The following is a 19,068-nucleotide window of genomic DNA, read 5'->3' on the forward strand; positions in this document are numbered from 1 at the left end:
GTTTATGTGTGGGGTGTGCGTGGGGTGTATATGCGGGTGTGAGTGGGGTGTGTGAGGGTGTTAATGGGTGTTTTTGTGGGGGTGTGTGTCAGTGTGTGGGCTGTTGGGGGTGGTGGTGTGGGTGTGTACGTAGGGGTACATGTCAGGAGGGTGTATAGATGTGTGTTAAGTGTTTGTGGGGGCACATGTGCGTTATGTTTTGGGATGAGTGGGAGTGTGTGCGGGAGCGGGGTGCGTGAGGGTGTTCGTGGGTAGGTGGGGTGTATGGGTGCGTGTTGGGGGGGGTGTAGTTACAGGAGTGTGTGTTGGATGCGTGGGTGTATGGGCTCACGTGTGGCGGTGTGTCCAGTACGTGTGGGGCTGTGTGCGAGTGGTGTGTGTATGGGTGTTCATGTGAGGGCGTATGTGCAGTGGTTGTATGTGTCGGTGTAGGGGAACGGGTCTGAGGGTGTGTGTCAGGAGTGAGGGTGGTGCGTGTTCATGACGGGGTGGGCGTGGGGTATGTGTGGGGAGCATGGGTGTAGGGCTTGTATGGATGGGTGTAGGTGCTGGGCTCTGCTTATGTGTCAGTTGTACCAGGGCGTGCAGGTGTGTCCTGCTGTACCCCGTGCCGCTGCCATCTCGGTGTACCGGCAGTGCCAGCGTCCGTGTTGCACTGAGCATCGCTGCGCGGTGGCAAAGCAGCGTCTCACCCAGCCGGTGCCGGTGCCGGTGCCGTGCCGTGGCAACGTTGCGCACAGCTGCCCCTCCCGCTCATATCGGTGCATGAACACACAGCGTGCGCCTGCTGCAGGGTAGAGCTACCCCAAATACCGGCACCGTGCGTGAACACCGTAGTCAAACTGTGGTGTAGAGAGGTGTCCGAGTGTGGAGACACCATCAGATGGCACTGGGAGACCATCTCCTGCTACAGGGCATGGGACAAGAGCAATGCAGCACCTTGGAAGTTTATTTCCGAGGTTTGGGGAGCGGTGACCGGTGCGGTTCTTTTCCCGGAGTCTCCACAAGTGAGAAGGGAAAGGAGGCAGGGGAAGGAGGAATGAGGGGTAAAGCAGAAATACCGTCAGTCGTCGTCCACACAGTCCGACTCACGCGCGCACCGGTGTCTGCGTTTTGCAGACTCCATCTTGAGCTGGAAAATAATGCGCGTACTCCTGGCACCTCATTTACTTCTCTGTTTTAGGAGGTGATGCTCCTCACGTGTCCCTGACAGCGTTCCTTTGCCTACAGGCTGACACTTCATTTGCAGCTACGCTTAGAAAGAGCCATTTAAAGCAAAGTAATTGAGGTGCTGGAGCGTGTCCAGAGAAGGGCAACGAGGCTGGTGAGGGGTCTGGGGAACAAGTCTGATGAGGAGCGGCTGAGGGAACTGGGGTTGTTTAGCCTGGAGAAGAGGAGGCTGAGGGGAGACCTCATCGCTCTCTACAACTCCCTGAAAGGAGGTTGTAGCGAGGTGGGGTCGGTCTCTTCTCCCAAGGAACAAGCGATAGGACGAGAGGAAACGGCCTGAAGTTGCGCCAGGGGAGGTTTAGATTGGACGTGAGGAAAAATGTCTTTACTGAAAGAGTGGTGAAACATTGGAACAGGCTGCCCAGGGAAGTGGTGGAGTCCCCATCCCTGGAGGTATTTAAAAGACGTGTAGATGAGGCGCTGAGGGACATGGTTTAGTGGGCATGGTGGTGTTGGGTTGACGGTTGGACTCAATGATCTTAGAGGTCTTTTCCAACCTCAATGATTCTATGATTCTAATGTTAGAGCCAGTGAAAATTTTAACCCATTTATTTCTTTCCCACTCTCCCCAGTAATGCTGCAGGCAAGATGGCTATGACAAGACTGTATAAAATGGGTGATGGAAGCAACTATGCAACTAACTGCTTCCCTGCCAGGAACATCTTGTGCACAAGCAAAGAAGGTGACACTTCTTCGAGTGCTGCTGGTGAAGTCTCCCTGCAGAATAATGTCGTGTCCATAGGGGCAGGTCCACCATCCACCCTGTTGTTGGGCTAGATAGAGGGTACATTCGGCTGTGGTTTCTTTTATCAGCATCACAGCTGATAACACAGATAACAGTTGATAACAGAACTTAAAACAGTGCCCAGAAAGTCTTAAAATAATTTAAAACTTCACTGAAATGAAGAGGGCGGGATGTCTAGGGCACCCATTAAATGAGGGCTCCAGCAGGCACCTCTACATGATGGGAAGCTTCAGGCAGGCACGTGGATAGCACAGTGTGGTTCTCCAGCAGCTGTTCTGGGCTGGAGCTTCTCCTTTTTCTCTGGGCTTTGAGAGTCACATCTGTGAAATGCTTAGAAATGGCAGAAATGTCTTCTAACATTTGAGAAGTGGCGGAGAGGACCACTAGGCTGGTCAGGGGTCTGGAGCGCAGGACCTTCTAGGAGAGGTTGAGGGTGCTGAGCTTGTTTTTTATCTGGCCAAGAGGAGTCCAAGGGGAGATTGTGGCTTACAGCTACCTGAAGGACAGCTACAAACTCTTAACAGTGGCAGATGGCCAAAAATTTCACCCTGGGAGGTTTAGGTTGGCCGTTAGGAGGAACTTCTTCGCTGGGAGGAGGTGCAGCTCTGGGCCAGGTTACCCTGGGAGGTGATGGAATCGCTAGACAAAGCCAAGACTGACTGATCGAACGTTGCTGATGGTCCGGCTTTGGGTGGGAGGTTGGATTGGAGATCTCCAGAAGGCTCTTCCAGTCCACATTTCCATGTCTGCAACCTATGGCTCCATTAGCATCTATAAAGTAGCGTGTTTCTCCTCTTCCATGGCTCTGGCTGGAGCTTTAACGTTTCTATCTTAAATTCATGGTCACTGAACATTTTATACTTCAGTATTTCCCCGTATAAGGGATTTTAAAATGATGGATTTCACTGCCGGGCTGAAACACCAGGCAGAGTGCAGCTGCTTTGAGAAGGGCACATTCGGAGGGTTGCGTCCTCACCTTGCCATCTCCTCTGCCTTGGTCCATCGTCGTGCCAGGGTCTGGGCGCTGGGTGCTGGCACGCAGAGCTACCCCGAGGGCTTGGACTGAGAAGGGGACCACTGGGAAGACAGCGCAGCAGAGGAGAAAGCCCCCAGAGTCTGCCTCCATGGAAGAAAATGATGAAGGCCATGTCCTAGATGAGCCATTTCTGGTGAGTGCAGATTTCCTCTGTTATTGCCTAAACTTTCTGATAGCGCTTTGACGAGCTGGGGAGCTCCTGCTGGTGGACGGACTCTAGCTGCCTCTCCCTCCCCATCTCGGTGCCACCTTCTCCCCCCTTCCCACGATCCAAGGCACCGGGTGCCCCCCTCACCTGGGGACAGCTGAGGTCCGGTTTTGGGGCCCAGGTCCCAGGACACGACGTACAGGATTGCTGTAGGATGAACCATTTGTGGTTTGGTTTGGGTTTTTTTTTTTTTTTCCTAGATGAAGCACCACTGTTTGAAGAACCCCTCTGACCTGTGCTCTGTGAACATAAGCAGCCAAAATCTGGTCTCTGTGAGTATCAGAGACTCAAGAAGTATTAGGGAACTGCCTTAAAAGTTGAAAACTTTACCACGTTAGCACATGAGTGTCCAGAGATCAGAGAAGAGACACGTTAGAAGCAGGCATATTTCCTGCGCAGGAAGGTGAGCCAGCCAGCTGTGAACAGGCTTGGAGGATTTGTCCTACAAACTTTTGGATCGTGTCTTCATAACCAAATTAACTTGGTCTTCTTCGGTTGTAGACCCTTCCCCACTCACATCTCCTCGCAAAAGGCTGTTCTTTGGGTTTAGGGATGTTTATCTCAACTATGGTAGGAGTTCAACTTCAGCTTGAGAAGTGGCTTTTATTTGGGTTCATGACTAACTTGCAAATGAGCTGAGGTGCTGATAGGTTTTTAGTGTCTTTTTAGGGTTCCCTCCTGGCGCTGTGAAGGACAGATGTACTATCATCGCTCTCTACCACCACCTGAAAGGAGGTTGTAGCGAGGTGGGGTCGGTCTCTTCTCCCAAGTAACAAGCGATAGGACGAGAGGAAACGGCCTCAAGTTGCGCCAGGGGAGGTTTAGATTGGACGTGAGGAAAAATGTCTTTACTGAAAGAGTGGTGAAACATTGGAACAGGCTGCCCAGGGAAGTGGTGGAGTCCCCATCCCTGGAGGTATTTAAAAGACGTGTAGATGAGGCACTTAGGGGCATGGTTTAGTGGACATGGTGGTGTTGGGTCAACGGTTGGACTCGATGGTCTTAGAGGTCTTTTCCAACCTCAATGATTCTATGATTCTATGATTCTAAATTGTAGGGTGGCTATGTTTGCTGGGTCACACGTAGGTACGAGATGACCCAGGAGCCCTGCGACACACGCAGGGGAGCAAGGTCAGCAGTGAGGACGCAGGGGGGGCTTTGCTTTGGGGCTCAACTAGTCCAGGTCTTCTGGATGTTGGTCACTGAAGCAGCTGTGCATTAAACAAATATTTTCAGAGGGGTGCTCTCCATAGCCAGAAAAACAAAGGAGGACCTAATTATGGGAAATGCTATGATTTAGGCATTCTGAGAAAAGGAGACATCCAGTTGTTTTAGATCAGTTTAGGGCTGGAGCGGAATGATTATTTTCTTCTGTATTTTTCAGGCTAAAGAAGATGATTTTGAGAAATTTGGTTGCGTTGCTTTTATAAATGCTGCTGAGAACCCGCTGACACTAGGTAAGGGATTGCATTACCAAAAAATAGATGCTGCTTTTCAATCCGGGGAAGCTTACGCTCGTCTGAACACAGGTCTAGAGCTTTACAAAGAGGTTTAAGATACACATGCAGCACTTCTTTGCAGAATTGCTTCCTTCCTGTTACTGAGCTGAAATCCTTGCACTAAGTCCCTTTATTGTAACAATAATTGTGTGCCACTGTGGTATCCGTTTCATTATTAGAAAATAAAGCTCTTTTTACAAAGAAAATCCCCATTTAATATATAGAAGCGTGGAATAATGAAATGACTTGTCCCAAAGGCTCAGAAGGTTAATGGTAGAGCTGGGAGGTGAATCCAAATCCGGTGTCATGGGCTCAGTTAATTTGAAGAAGAGAAAAGGAAATCTGTTTATAACTAGTAAAATATATAAGCTACATGTGCCATCAGCGGCTTCAAGCGATAATCCCATTTGGGGTGGGAGCAAATGCATGAAAGCAAACCAGATGTCTGGTTGGGGAATCATGTATTGTACAGACAACCATCTAACTGAGCTGGCATTTTCTTTCAAACGTGCCCGCTGATAATACTAGTGCTCTCGTTCTTGCTGGTTTTGGTCCGCTCCAGACCTGGGTGACACATGGCTTGTTCTGTTACTACTGTTCCTCACTTGCTGGAGCGTTTCCTTCTCCACCCTTGCAGAGCCGTTTCGGAAGTTTCCAGGACTGCAGGAACTGGAACTTTCCTTGAATGGACTAAGAAATCTGAAAATGACCCCTGGAGACTTCCTGCATTTGGAAGTAAGATGAGGGGGATCTGAGACCTTATTCATCTCCCAACCATCACCCTGAAGCCTACACATAGCGTTGGCGTGTGTCCCTGCAGTGTGAGTTCTCTGAAACTGCAGGGTCATTCTCTCTTCCTGCTTCCTTGTGACTCTGGGATGTCCTTTCTCCTGTGTCCCTCAAGGACCTTCACATCTTGCTTCCTCCTGCAGAGCAATCCCTCAGAGATCCCCGTTGCTCAGCCCCTTGCCACAGGACTCCTTGTTTCCCCTGTGACGGGCCACCCCCTTTGCTGTAGGATCCTCTCCCTGCAGTCTGTCGGTCAGCCGTGGCATCCCTCACCTCCCTGATGCTGTGTGGTCCCCGGCAGACCACCATCCTCCTCCACGCTGTGCTCTACCTCTCTGCGTCCCATCCTTCTCCTCTCCAGATAGGTGCCTGCAGTTTCCCCAACTTATGGGCTGCCTTTCTAACACAGCAAAGGGGTCAGTTTGTTTTTTCCTTAAAAAAGAGACAAAGTGGATCCTAAGAACAAGCAACTGTGCCTGGAATGATGGCTCTAGTTGTCCTCTCCATCCAGCTTGGAGTGGGTCTCTGCTACAGAGAGCTCAGGCTCTGGCTTAGCTATACTGACCTTATCTAGGCTTGCTCTCTTTGAGGAGGTGTCCTTGCCTGGATTTCTCTTGCTGTACACACCGTTTCTGATTGCTGCTGGATATACAGTTTTGTCTTAAAAGGCTTCTTTCTTCTTGTCTCATTCAAAGAATTGTTGGTGGCTCAGCTGTCAGCTCTGTACGCTCGGATCCTGGCCTCCCTCCTGCCTGCAGGCTTTGGAAGGTCCCCAAATCCATGAAGCTCTCCCATGTTTCTCCCATGCACTGTTGGTAACCCACTCAGGGTTTGACTCAGTGGGCACGTGCCCAGGTGATGGGGAACCAAATTTCCAAGGCTCATGCGGCCAGGGTTGATCCTGTCCATCTCTGTGTGCCTCTGTGTGAGCAGCTCTGTCACTGGCAGCAGCTACGAAAGGTGGGGATGGGACCCACCTAAACTCCCCTTCCTGCCATGCCCCCGTGGATCCCAGCTTCATCCATGACCAAGGTCCGGGATCTTGTTTGCTGACAGCCTGGAGAATCAGCCCTGGCAAGGCTGATTGGAAATTCATATTCAAATGATTTGGAAAGTGCTTTGAGCTCCTCCTGGGGAAAGGCAGCCTATTGTAATGCCCCGGCAAAGCTATTCCTGTTCACGTATCCTAGAAACCCTCGTCCTTGCTCCCAGCAGGGTCTGCTCCCTGGCTTTCTCCTGGCTGTTGTCCCGTGAGTCACACGTGTGAGTGGGGGACCAGCCCTGAGCACTTCTGCCAAGGTGCAGAGTCCCACCGCTGCAAGTGAAATCCCTGCAAGTCAGAGATGCCCACAGCATCACTCTAGGGCGGGTGGTAGCGTGACTGAACGTCTCCTGTAAATATTTAATATCTACCTGGGGAAAGCCGACAGAGATTGTTCTTTGCTCCAGGGGATTGTTTCTTCTGTTTCCTTCAGGATCTGCATCTCTCCTACAATAACTTGTCCCCCCAGGACACGTTTCTCCCATGCACTGTTGGTAACCCGCTCAGGGTTTGACTCAGTGGGCACGTGCCCAGGTGATGGGGAACCAAATTTCCAAGGCTTTCCAATTTGACGGCCAACGGGCTTCGGTCTCTGCCTCCGGACCTGGCAGGCTCGTGGGAGTAAGTGCACGCAGCAAGTGGTGCTGCGGCTTGGTGGGGAGCTGCCGGCATGCCAGTGGGATGCGCCGGGCAGGCAGGCAGGGTGATGGAGCAGTGGGGATGGCAAGGCAGTGGTGAACGGCGAGGGTGGGCAGCCTGGGATTTATCAGTCCGGGCAGCAGAGCTCTTCCCTTGCAAACTGGAAGATCAAATAACCTCATGGTCGGTGCTGGGTGACGGGGAAGTGTTATCCCAGCTCAGCCCCAGATCACCCAGGGCATCTGCTGTCATCAGCAGCTAGAGAGGAACCTCTGGACAGTGATTCAGCAACCCTGTCGGGTGGCCGAGCCACGTGAGTAGGATGCTATTTATTCATCGTTAATTAGACCCTTCACGTATAGCTTAGCCACAGTCGCCATGCCAAGGTATCCACCGTTTGCCTTTGTGGGAGATAAGACGCTGAGCTAGACGGTCGTTTGGACTGATTCAATTTAGCTGCTTTGAGGTCAGATATAGGTTTTCTATTTAAAGAATGAAAACAGCCCCAGCCCAGTCTCCCAGTGGATACATCTTCCCCCGGTGACAGCAAATGATGTGTTTTTCACCTGCCTTTGCTTGAGCGTGTTATTAATGAGCCTCTTTGTATCTGCAGCTCTGCTCATTTCAGGTTTCCATCTCTGGAGGTCTTGTCGCTGGATGACAATCGTCTGTCAGACCCGAGCGTCTTTGTGAGTCTGTCTCATCTCTGCAGGTAAGGAAGCACCTGGCAGCAGACGGCTCTGGCTTTTGGGGGCTGGCAGCTGCCTCCATCAGCTGTTGCACAGTAGCAGGCTTAAAATGAAAACCAAAATCTTTGTGATTCACTCGGATACTTCCCTGTTTAGTCTCTCTAGTATTGCAAATGGGACTGAACGGAAGCAAACAGCCTGCTGCAAAGCACAAGCTGGCCAAGCCCGGCAGGTGGCTGGTAATTCAGCTCCTGCCCTGGGTGTTTGCTGATCTCCAGGTCTGATTTGAGAAATGGCAGTTGCTTTCTCCGTTTTCCCTTCTTCGCCCCAGATTCATTATTATTTCAGCACAGCAGCACTAGGAAAGGCTGCGGATCGGCTCCCTCTGTTTAATGTGGGCTTTTGTGATTCAGCTAGAGAGGAGTCACTAGGAAGGGGGGCAGCTCATGTGCCCCTCAGCTGGGCTGTGCTGGGTTTGGGGACAGCACAGAGACCTTCTGATGTTCCCCTGGTGCTTCCAGTGCTGCAAACTGGAGGTGGGAATTGGGTCTGGCTTGTTGCCCTGGCTGTGCCAAGACATTCCCGGAGGAAACTGCACGTTGCCCGCAGTGTTTGCGAGAGAGGAGGGGGAGTGGGCGAGGTTTAGGCACCAGACTGCAGGGCTGGAGTGCGGAGGTTTGGGTTTCTGCTCTTCCCTAAGCTGTCTTGTGGCCTTGGGCAAGTGCATTGGTGATGTTATACTTCCATGGGAATATGGAACATTGTTAGGGGATCCCAGTAGGACCGCAGCTCGTCAGAGCCCTGGGTGATTTAATGAACTGCCAGGATGTCTCCTGTCTGTTAAATTCTCATCAAGAGGTGAACTAAGAACTAGGTGACCCTCGGGCTGTGGCTGGGGTTTGGAGAGGAGGGGGAACAGGGCAGCGAGATGCGGGTGTCACGGATGCCTCCGCACTGCTGCTGGGAAGCTCAGTGAGGAGGCAGGTCGAGGGCCAGCTCCCTGCCCTGCGGGCGCCGGGGCGAACAGATGGCCGGGTGCATAGACCGATAGCAATCGTGGAGTTTCTCACGCATTTCCTCTTCCAATAGCCTGAGGGAGCTGAATCTGGACAGGAACGGGATTTCGGCTGTCCCCTACCTGCGTCAAGCAGAGAACAGGCAGTTCTTCCTCCACCCCGCGCTGGACGGCGACAGCTTCAGGGCAGAGTGGTACAAGTCCCTGAGCAGCCTCTGGCAGCAGCCCCGGCTGCCGCAGCAGGAGAACACGGAGGTGCCAGCAGAGCTGGAAGCGAAGAAAGGACAGCTTGAATATGTCATGTTACAGAACGACAGGGATCCAGACAGGACGGGTGAGCAGCGCCTGCCTCTCCCTGCCCGCACTGAAACCACGGGGTGTTTCAGTGGGAGAGGGCTCAGTTATGTCAGGGTGAGGATCTGCTGGATGTTTACTAGTGAGTGAAGCAGCTTGACAAAATTAAAACAATGAGGGAGGGATACATGGGACCATTTTAGACATCTCGGCTAACCTGTACAGTCCCTCTATAATTACTGGGAGCTTACTGGACGTGAATCACCCTAAAGCAGACATCTCCCATGGTTCAGACAGGAGTGCCCCTTTCTCTCTCCTGGACTTCTCCAGGGTAGCTTGCTCCAAAGGAGACATTGCATGCTGGCTGGGAGGAAAACTGGCAAAAATAATAGGGGAAAAAGTCAGGGTGGGAAGTGGATTACTGTGGATCCTGGACAGGCAGGGGGCAGGAAGGTCGTGTGAGTAGGTAGCCCACGCACAGGTCTGCATTCCTGGGGTAGGCCAGCTCTCCCCTCTCGATGTCCTTACTGAAGCGTGATGCGCACACCATGCTGGGCCACGCGATGGGATGGATCCAGAGGCTGCCTGGTGTCTCCTGTGTGGATTGGGCTGTGATGGAGGCAGACGGTCGGGCTCCTCCAAGCACTCCTGTCCCCTGGCTCGCTGCAGCAGTCCCTGTTGTTAGGTATTCGTGGAGCAGGCAACGGTGCAACTTCTGGTGCTGGTCTGGCGGTAGCAGCATGATGTGGGAAAGGCCTCGTGCTCACGGGCGAGACTCCAAACCACAATCTACCTGCGGGGAGCTCCTGGCTGCCCTGAGGCCAGTAGCAGGGTTTCTGCTGTGTTTGAGGGATGTAGACCTCACCTGGACCTCACCTGGAGCCCCAGAACAGTGGGCCTGATCCCCCCCTCACCTTGGGCACGTCTTGCCATTGAACCAGATCCTGCCTGATGCTGATTTGCTTTTCCAGGGTAATTCCAACCTTGCCATGGCTGGGGCTGGCCCAGCGCTCGGCTTCGTGTAGAAACCCTCACTTTGCTTGTGTTTCTTTGCAGAGGTCGTTTTTAATTCTGGCTCTCAGGAGCACCCAGCACGGGTAAGAACCGTTGGCTGATCTGTGATTTGGGGTGTGAGCTCCAAAACTTCCCTTCCCCAAGCCTCTCAGCTGAGTTTCAATAAGCCCGTGGGTACAGCCGGGGCTCTGGGTGCCTACAAGGCTTGCAGTGAGTATCGTCTCTCATCAGGGAGATCAGGAGCAAATTTTCCCATAACCAAGGGACACTGGAGCTTAAACTTATATCGCTTTCAAATAAAAGCTGGGTTACTGTTTGCTTGTGACTGTGTGCCCTCCCTGCACAGGGAAGTGTGTTCTGCGGTTCAGGTGGGGACTGAAGCTCAGGAGCTGGGAGTTCCTTCATTCTTAGCACTGTAATCTTTTCCCCCCCATTTACCCACATGATGCTCTTCAGAATCAGGTGTTTGAAGCCAAAGACCCTGATTTTTGTTCGAACTTGAGTATGGGGCAGAGCTTCAGAGACGCTGAGCACTCGCAGCGTGTTCTAGCGTAACACACACGTGCGTGCGCACGCACACTCCCCGAGAGCACAGCCGCTTTCCCCCGGGCCTGTGCACGTTTTCAGTGCTGGATGATGGAGTTTGGTGCATTTGACATGGTTCCCTGGAGGGCTCCCACAGTAACGCAGAGGCCAAAGCAAGCTGCCACGAGACAACCTCCGAAGCGGGTCTGAACCAAAAGATTTTCAAATTATAGCTGTGTTTGGGTTCAGGAGGGTGGTATCTTACCAGTGGAGGTGTCTTCTGCCACTGGAGCCTCTGGAACGGTGTCTCTGCTCACACTCTTCCTCCTCATTTTAAGGTTGTTACCAGGGAGGGAGAACCATCTGCCTCAAAGACTCTGCTGGCTCCCTCCACGCGCAGGGACAGTCGTGCTCCCTTTCCTGAACTGAAACGTCTCAGCCTGGCCTTCAACAGGGTGGTTTGGGTCCTGTGGCTCCGGATAGATGTAAAAGTTCAGCTGCCTGAGCTTGGCATTAGTGGCCCGGGAGACACCCTGGCCTTTAGCTGCCACTGCAGAAGGGCGCAGCTCTCCCAGGCTGCTGTGTCCATCTGCCAGCCCACGGGGATGTGTCAGATATCCAGGATCTCGGGTGGGACAGGATGCCTATTTAGGCAGCTGAATTGCACCCAGCTTGTCTAAACCCCTGCAAATTCGGGGATTTCGTCAGAGAATATATGAAGGATTGCCCTCACCCCGGACTGATCCTTTGCTGGAGCTGCCCGGTGGACGGTGATGTCTCCTCGTTTTAGTGCCAGGTTATAACTCTCCGCTGAGCCACGTCGGGTTCTCAGTGTGCCCCAACGGACAAGTAACGTGCAACAACATTTAAGCTCCTCTTCCCGGTGCTTTTGGCTCCTGCCCAGGGCTTCACTCACACTGCTTCCCGGCCGGGTGAGCTGGCAGTGCCGAGTTACCTCTACTCAGCAAGGGGCATCCCCCTGGGACGTGATGGGGCGGCTCTGCTCACTTGCGAAGTGAGCTCTGCTGCCGTTCCCTGTGTGTCATCTCCCTGTTTTAGGTCGCTGCCTTGTCGGTGAGATGGTTTCTGGCTGCTGTGCCCTGGCCAGGCTGTGGTTTGGACTGCAGGGTGGAGAGGCAGGACTTCTTTCCTGCTCAGAAGAACTGCAGCTCTTCTGAGCAGGAAAAAAGTCCTGCCTCTCCACCTTGCAGCTCTTCTGAGCGTTGGAGGCATCAGTCCTCTGGCTGGAGCATGCAAGAGGGAGAAGGGAGCGCTGCCTCTGCCCTCCAGAATCACAGGCAGCAGAGCTGCTGGGCGTCTCTGGTTAAGGGACGCCATCTCCCTCCTCTTCCTCCCCACTGCACATACTTGCCCAGTGCAAGGGTCCCCACGCATCGGAGGAACACGTTTTGGTGGGAGGGTTGGGATGAAGCTCTACAGCCTCTGGCGCGACTCAGTGCTTAGAGCAAAGAGTAAACTATTTTATCTTGCAGATCACAGATGAGACAGCTCTCTTACCGGTGGCTTTCTTCCCGTGCCTGAAGGAGCTGACGTTTCACAACAACCCTCTTACCACCACCCGGAGCGGTACAGTATGAGCCTGGCTCCGCGGGGGGACTCCTGCTTTGTCCCTCCTTCGCGGTTAGCTCTCTGGGTCAGGGACCACGTTGGCTTTCAGTGTTCAGACACTCCTGCCATGCTGGCCCTGGCCCGGGCCCTCAGGGAGGTGCTTTAATCATTGCTGCTCTCTAAAGAGCGACACAGATAAGCGCTGCTCTTGCAAACGCTGTTAATGCCCTGCTGCTGCTCCCGGCCCCATGGAAATCCGTAACAGCCCATCCGTGCCTGCGGCAGTGCAGTCTCAGGCTAAATTTTGCTCCCCAAATGGTGTTTATCCCACAAAGGGCTTGTCTGAAGCTGGTCCAGGGTTTCCTCCTGCAGCAGCTTTCTGCGCAGGGGGGGATAAACCCCGAACGTGCCCACGATCTTGATAAGCAGCACTTGAAGGTAGCCAGGAGGATGCTGGTGAAATGTTGCAATGGTGCTACCCCCTGCACGAGCTACGTGAAGGCTAGTTAATAAAACAGGTCAGGGATGCTCCTCTGGCCTTGGTGGCAAGTAGCCCAGTCCGATGTATGTCCTTAGGGCTAAAGCATCTCCCTACAAAACTGGGTGGCTTCTACTCTGGTCCCTGAGCTGAGCCTGGGGTTAGCTGGCGCAGGCCAGAGTGTGCTGCCAGTGAGGGAGCAGGGCGTGAGCTCTCCGCCAGCTGCCTGCAGCTCTGGTGAACCTCTGCTCCTCCAGGGCAGCCACCTCTGCTGACCCGGCTCCTCCGGCACGATCTGGGAATTAAACTTTTCCGACAGAAGAGCCTAGCCGTGGAGAGGTGGCACTTCCCCATCCCTCTCAAAGCCAGCCGCAAGGTAAGGAGGGACACGCCTCTGGAGCACGGGTTTTTTCCTGCCTAAGGCAGGGATGAAACCCTTGCTGCAATATTCAGGGCAGGATTGCCCAGGAACCGACTTGCTGGGGAACAGAGAAAGAGCTGGTGGGACACACGGATCCCAGCGGGGTTGGAAGGATGGAGGGAAGGGTGGGAAGGATTTGGAGGTATTTTGCTCAGGATGAGGCTGGGGAGTCCAACCACCCCCTTATTGCTGTTCCAGGCAGGGTTTGTCGCTGGGTTTTTGGGTCCTGCCCATCGGCTTTGGCTGAGGGATCCTATGGGACTGAAGCTGCTGCCAGGGTGTCCCTGGAGCTGGGGTTGCCCTGTGTGGTGGGTTGACCCTGGCTGGAGGCCAGGTGCCCACCAAAGCCGCTCTATCACTCCCCTCCTCAGCTGCGCAGGGTAGGGAAAATAGAATGAAAGGCTCGTGGGTCGAGATAAGGACAGGGGGATCACTCAGCAATTACCGTCACGGGCAAAACGGACTTGACTTGGGGAAATCAGTGTAATTTATTACCAGTCAAATCAAAGTAGGGTAATGAGAAATAAAACCAAATCTTAAAAACACCTTCCCCCCACCCCCTCCCTTCTTCCCGGGCTTAACTTCACTCCTGATCTTCTCTACCTCCTCCCCTCCAGCGGCACAGGGGGACGGGGAATGGGGGTTGTGGTCAGTTCATCACACATTGTCTCTGCTGCTCCTTCCTCCTCAGGGGGAGGACTCCTCACACTCTTCTCCTGCTCCAGCGTGGGCTCCTCTCTCCACGGGGCCACAGGTCCTGCCAGGAGCCTGCTCCAGCACGGGCTTCCCACGGGGTCACAGCCTCCTTCGGGCATCCACCCGCTCCGGCATGGGGTCCTCCGCGGGCTGCAGGTGGATATCTGCTCCACCGTGGACCTCCACGGGCTGCAGGGGGACAGCCTGCCTCACCAAGGTCTTCACCACAGGCTGTGGGGGAATCTCTGCTCCGGCGCCTGGAGCACCTCCTCCCCCTCCTTCTTCACTGGCCTTGGTGTCTGCAGAGTTGTTTCTCTCACGTATTCTCACTCCCCTCTCCCGCTGCAGTTGCTGTTGTGCGTTTTTTTCCCCCCCTTCTTAAATACATCGTCCCAGAGGTGCTACCACCATCGCTGATGGGTTTGGCCTTGGCCAGCAGTGGGTCCATCTTGGAGCCGGGTGGCGTTGGCTCTGTCGGGCATGGGGGAAACTTCCAGCAGCTTCTCACGGAAGCCACCCCTGTAGCCCCCCCGCTACCAAAACCTTGCCACGCAAACCCAATACACCCTGGTACTCCCTGTCCCATAAGGACCAGCCTCCAGCTGCCGGACCCGACCCCACGCTGACACTTGTGGCAGTGTGCGTGGACGTCCGTTGTCTCCCCCCAGGTCACGTCGCATCTCCCCAAAGTCACGAAGAAGCCGCTGATGCTGAAAGCTCCTGCCGAGACCTTTGTGTGGAAACAGCTCCCAGCTGCAGTGGAGGCTGCGAGAGATGCTGCACCTCCGAGTCCGGCCCAGCCGCTGCCCCCCGTCAGCTCCGTGACCCCAGCCGGCAACCGGCGGACGGCACTGGGGGAAGGGGAAGGTGACTCCAGGCCTCCTCCTGGCTCAGCCGAGGAGGACGTTGCATCCTTCTTCATGACGCAGGTGAGGCCGGGCTGTAAGTGTTCAGGACTGCAGGGCTTGTCCAGAAATGGTCCGTAGATGGATCTTCGTTTCCTAAGTGAATGAACTGTGGGCACCAGTGGTTATAACCCTCCTTTGATTGCAAGGGATTGAAGGAAGGAAGCACTAGAAAGAAGCATAAATGCAGTGTTGTGACCAAGAACAAGAGCTGGTGGCCTATTTTGCAGGGTGGTGTGGGGCTGTGCTGGCTTGGTGGGTAGCCCTAGCTGCAGGAGCTCCTAAGTCCAGCATCGTCCCTGCGGCATCTGCTGGAAAACTCCCTCCTAGAGCTCACCAGGGCAGCTTTTTGACTTGATTTCCCTGAAAATCTTGGGATTATCAGGGAAAAAAAAGTCTGCACTGGGATGGGGATGGTGCCTCTCTCCTCTGTGCTCAGTCCCACGGAGCAGAGATGGGATAAAATGGTGGCTGCGTGGCTCAGTGCCACCAGGAGAGACCTCTGTCCACAGCAGGACAGGCTCTGGCTGACTCCATCAGCTTGACTGGTAAGAAAGGGCCACTGCGAATTCCTTTATTTTGCTGCTTTGAGGTGGAGGATGTGTCCAGACCCCTGCTGAGACCCGTGGCAGGGGACAGGCTGGAGAAGGGGAGCGAGCAGAGGCGGGAAGGAGGCTCCCAGGTGGTTCCAGAGCGATACAAAGGCTACGAGGAGCTGCTCGGTGGAGACACGGACCCAGGTTTTATCGAGCCAGTCGGTGAGGATAGCAGAAGGCTTTTGCTCAGAAAAGCCTTGGCAGGTTCATGATCAGTATGGTCCACTCTGGCCAGGAAAGAATCATAGAATCATAGAATCATTAAGGTTGGAAAAGACCTCTAAGATCATCGAGTCCAACCGTCGACCCAACACCACCATGCCCACTAAACCATGTCCCTAAGCGCCGCATCTACACGTCTTTTAAATACCTCCAGGGATGGGGACTCCACCACTTCCCTGGGCAGACTGTTCCAATGTTTCACCACTCTTTCAGTAAAGACATTTTTCCTCACGTCCAATCTAAACCTCCCCTGGCGCAACTTGAGGCTGTTTCCTCTCGTCCTGTCGCTTGTTACTTGGGAGAAGAGACCGACCCCACCTCGCTACAACCTCCTTTCAGGGAGTTGTAGAGAGCGATGAGGTCTCCCCTCAGCCTCCTCTTCTCCAGGCTAAACAACCCCAGTTCCCTCAGCCGCTCCTCAGCAGACTTGTTCTCCAGACCCCTCACCAGCCTCGTTGCCCTTCTCTGGACACGCTCCAGCACCTCCACGTCCTTCTTGTAGTGAGGGGCCCAAAACTGAACACAGTATTCGAGGTGCGGCCTCACCAGCCTCAAAGCAGCAAAGGCTTTTGTTGTTCCATCTTCCCTCTGGTTCACAGGGATACAGAAGAACGTGCAGGCACTGCACTACATCCTGAAACACCCCCTGGTTTATCGGGACACAAAGCCACGACTGGACAGCGTACAGAAGCCCTACGTGCCTCGGAAAAAGGTAAAGAGACAAAGCTCTGAAGGGAGAAGGGTTGCGTCTGTATCTGGATCAACCCACGTGTTTGGATGGATGCCGAGAGCCCCGAGTGTGGGCTTGGCCCCAGTTCCTGATCCCAGCACCTCCCTGTTCTCTCTCCCTCGTGGCGTGGTGCACGCAGCCCCCATGGGAACCGACCTGCCGGGATGGGTACGCTGGGGGCTGATAAACGGCCAAGAGCCGTGCTAGCCCCCGGGCAGCGCGGGGGGAACCGCTTGTCACCAACCCCTCGGAGAAAGCCAGCCCTGTCCCAAGGGAGGCAGAGGAAACGGCCTCCGAGCTGGGTCGTGGTAGAATTACAGTCTCTGAATCCACTCCGCTGCTCTGGGGTTGCGGAAAGCTGATCCGGTGTTGCTCAATAATCTTAAGTTGGTGTCTAAACCAGACCGGCTTGGTCCAAAAAGAAGAGATCGTCTCGCCTACCTCGTGCAGAAGCACGGGCCCATGTTAGTTTAGGAGAGGGGGCAGGAAAAGGAGGTGGAAGATCATCAGCCTGGAAGGTGGAGGGGAGGCACGCCGCAGCCTCCTGGTCTTCCTTGCAGCATGGGAGGATGCCCGGCCCTCCCGCCCGAAAGACAAGAGCGGAGGTCCTGGAGGGAATCCTGACGGCCATGAGAAACACCTCGACCATCACTGAAGTCCCCTTGGGTATGTTCCTGCATTCCCAGTCTCTCCTGTTGACGGCACCGCAGAGGCAGGGGCAGGATCTGAACATAAAGGTGTCCCTGAGCTGGCGGGGTCCTGGGGTGCGGCTGAGTCGGGAACGGAGGGTCCCTCCCATTGCAGCAGCCTCCCCCCACGTCCCTGCGGAGAGGACAGGGGCTTCGCCGGCTGAACGCCCTCAGCCCACCACGAGGTCGGACCCCGATGCTCTGCCTACTGGTTAACAGAGGGGTGAACGCAACGCAGACGCTGCTGGGGTCCCTTGGATCCGCAGCTGGATTAACCCCACCCCAAACCCAGCTGGCGGGAGAACGGCCTTAGAACAAAAGCGGTTTTGCTCCCGAGATGAAGCAGGACTCGGGTCTCTGAGCACTGGCCATGTTTTATCTCCATCCCAGCCCCGATGGTGGTACAATCCTGAACTGCCAGTGCAAGCAGGACCTGGCTGCTCCCCGGTGCTGCCTCTTTTCCCTGCACCGGCCGGGGAAGAGAGGAGGAAAGAGAGGCAAGGATTGAAGGCACTTTTTGCAGGCTACAGCAAGAGCCACTGCCCGGGCTTGAACCCAGAACATCTGTCTTCACTCTTGAGTTACTCAGGACCACCGGTGCCTTTGCTTTTGGGGCTCCCGTGTTTCGTGTGGGCACCAGGATAGAGCTGGATCCCAGCAGCCGCCTTTGTGTCCCGGCACGGTGACGTGCCCCGTGCTGCGGGGCCAGGAGGGCTGGGGCCGCTGGCGGGCGGAGGCGTGGGAGGGAAGATCAAATATTGCAGCCAAGGAGCCGTCCCATCGCTCCGCTCGCACCCCTGGCCTTTTCCAGCATCTGTTTTGCGAGAGAAGAAATCCAGCCCCAAGGTGTACCGGGAGGCACGGAGGCTGATGGGGGAATTCCAGGAGGTGTTCGAGATCCCCCCTGCAACTGTCGGCGAGGGGAAGGCCAAGCCGTCGGATGAGGCGCAGGTGGTAAAAGCCCTTCTCGCAGAGGCAGCGTCCAAGCAGGGGAGCCCCGAACAGCTACAGCTGCCGGGGAAAAGAATGGCCAAGAAGGTGCCCGAAGTTTAGTCCGCAGTATAGCCCGGGGTTGAATAAAGCACCCCACACCTTGGTCCTCTTGGATAAAATGTACGTTATTTTGTAACTTGTTTGGAGCCGTTTTTCCCCTCCCGAGGTTGGAAAATCCAGTGCGGTGACAAGATTCATCTCAGGCTTTCAGGCAGCGACTTCCAGCTTGAAAGCACCGACACAGCCGCAGCGCTGTCGTGACAGCACATGAAAACCGTGTCTGCTCACTGTTGTGCTCTGCCGTTCCTGGAAAATAAGGTGTGTGCTCACCCACCCCTGCGCAAAAACCGACTTGTAAGAAAAACTGCTGCGCCCTCTGGGCATTGCAGGGAGGTTTTGGCCAGCGGTGAACAGGGCGGAGAGCGCTGTGACCGCCCCGTCCCATGATGAGCACGGCTCGCCATGGGGCTCTGCCTGCGCTTGACCAACGGGTCGTATGAGGAGGGCTCGTGGGCGAGCAGCAACACCGCCACCATTAACGGAGCGGCAAGCGAATACCAGCTCCCCGGTTCTCTCGGCTCTCGCCCGCTGTTCCAGCATCGGTCTGTCCCGCAGCCAAGTGCTGGGGAAAATCCGTCTCAGGCCGGGGCAGTGCTGCCAGCGCTGCTCGCGGCAGCCCTGAGCACGGAGCCCCAGCCCGCCGCAGGTACGTGCCTGACCAGCCGGACCCGAGCGTGCTCAGGGAGCCGAGCTGGGCACAAAAAGAGTTATTAAAGCCCCGAATCCATCGCCGTGTCTGGCTCCCCTAAAAACCAGCTGCGTCAGTGCCACCGGAGGGGTTGGGACAAGCGATGGGGAGCGATGGAGGATGCTCACTTCCCACTGGCCGCTTACCTACATGAAAAATATCTCAGTATACTCGCTTTCACCTCTTTTCTCCCCCACCCCCCCCGGCAAAACGTTAGTGAACAACCTCATTCAGCCAGGGGCAACCGTAACCCGTTCGGGACAGGCACCAGTAGGATCCTGCTTGTTTCCAAGCGC

General features: G+C 54.9%; 1 protein-coding gene across 1 annotated transcript; it reads left to right on the forward strand.

The window, feature by feature from the left end:
* Window positions 1-1,807: 1,807 nt before the first annotated feature.
* Window positions 1,808-18,685, forward strand: XRRA1 (X-ray radiation resistance associated 1). Its single transcript, XM_076328545.1, is given in 17 exon segments — window positions 1,808-1,927; window positions 2,990-3,144; window positions 3,420-3,491; window positions 4,604-4,676; window positions 5,356-5,453; window positions 6,983-7,170; window positions 7,802-7,900; window positions 8,967-9,226; window positions 10,243-10,283; window positions 11,064-11,180; window positions 12,219-12,312; window positions 13,030-13,148; window positions 14,558-14,818; window positions 15,387-15,552; window positions 16,212-16,324; window positions 16,903-17,008; window positions 17,843-18,685. Coding segments are annotated over 17 exon segments (2,313 nt in total). The 5' UTR covers window positions 1,808-1,818; the 3' UTR covers window positions 18,085-18,685.
* Window positions 18,686-19,068: the final 383 nt, after the last annotated feature.

Source organism: Aptenodytes patagonicus, chromosome 1 (genome assembly GCF_965638725.1).
Source record: "Aptenodytes patagonicus chromosome 1, bAptPat1.pri.cur, whole genome shotgun sequence".
NCBI classification, from domain to species: Eukaryota; Metazoa; Chordata; class Aves; order Sphenisciformes; family Spheniscidae; genus Aptenodytes; species Aptenodytes patagonicus.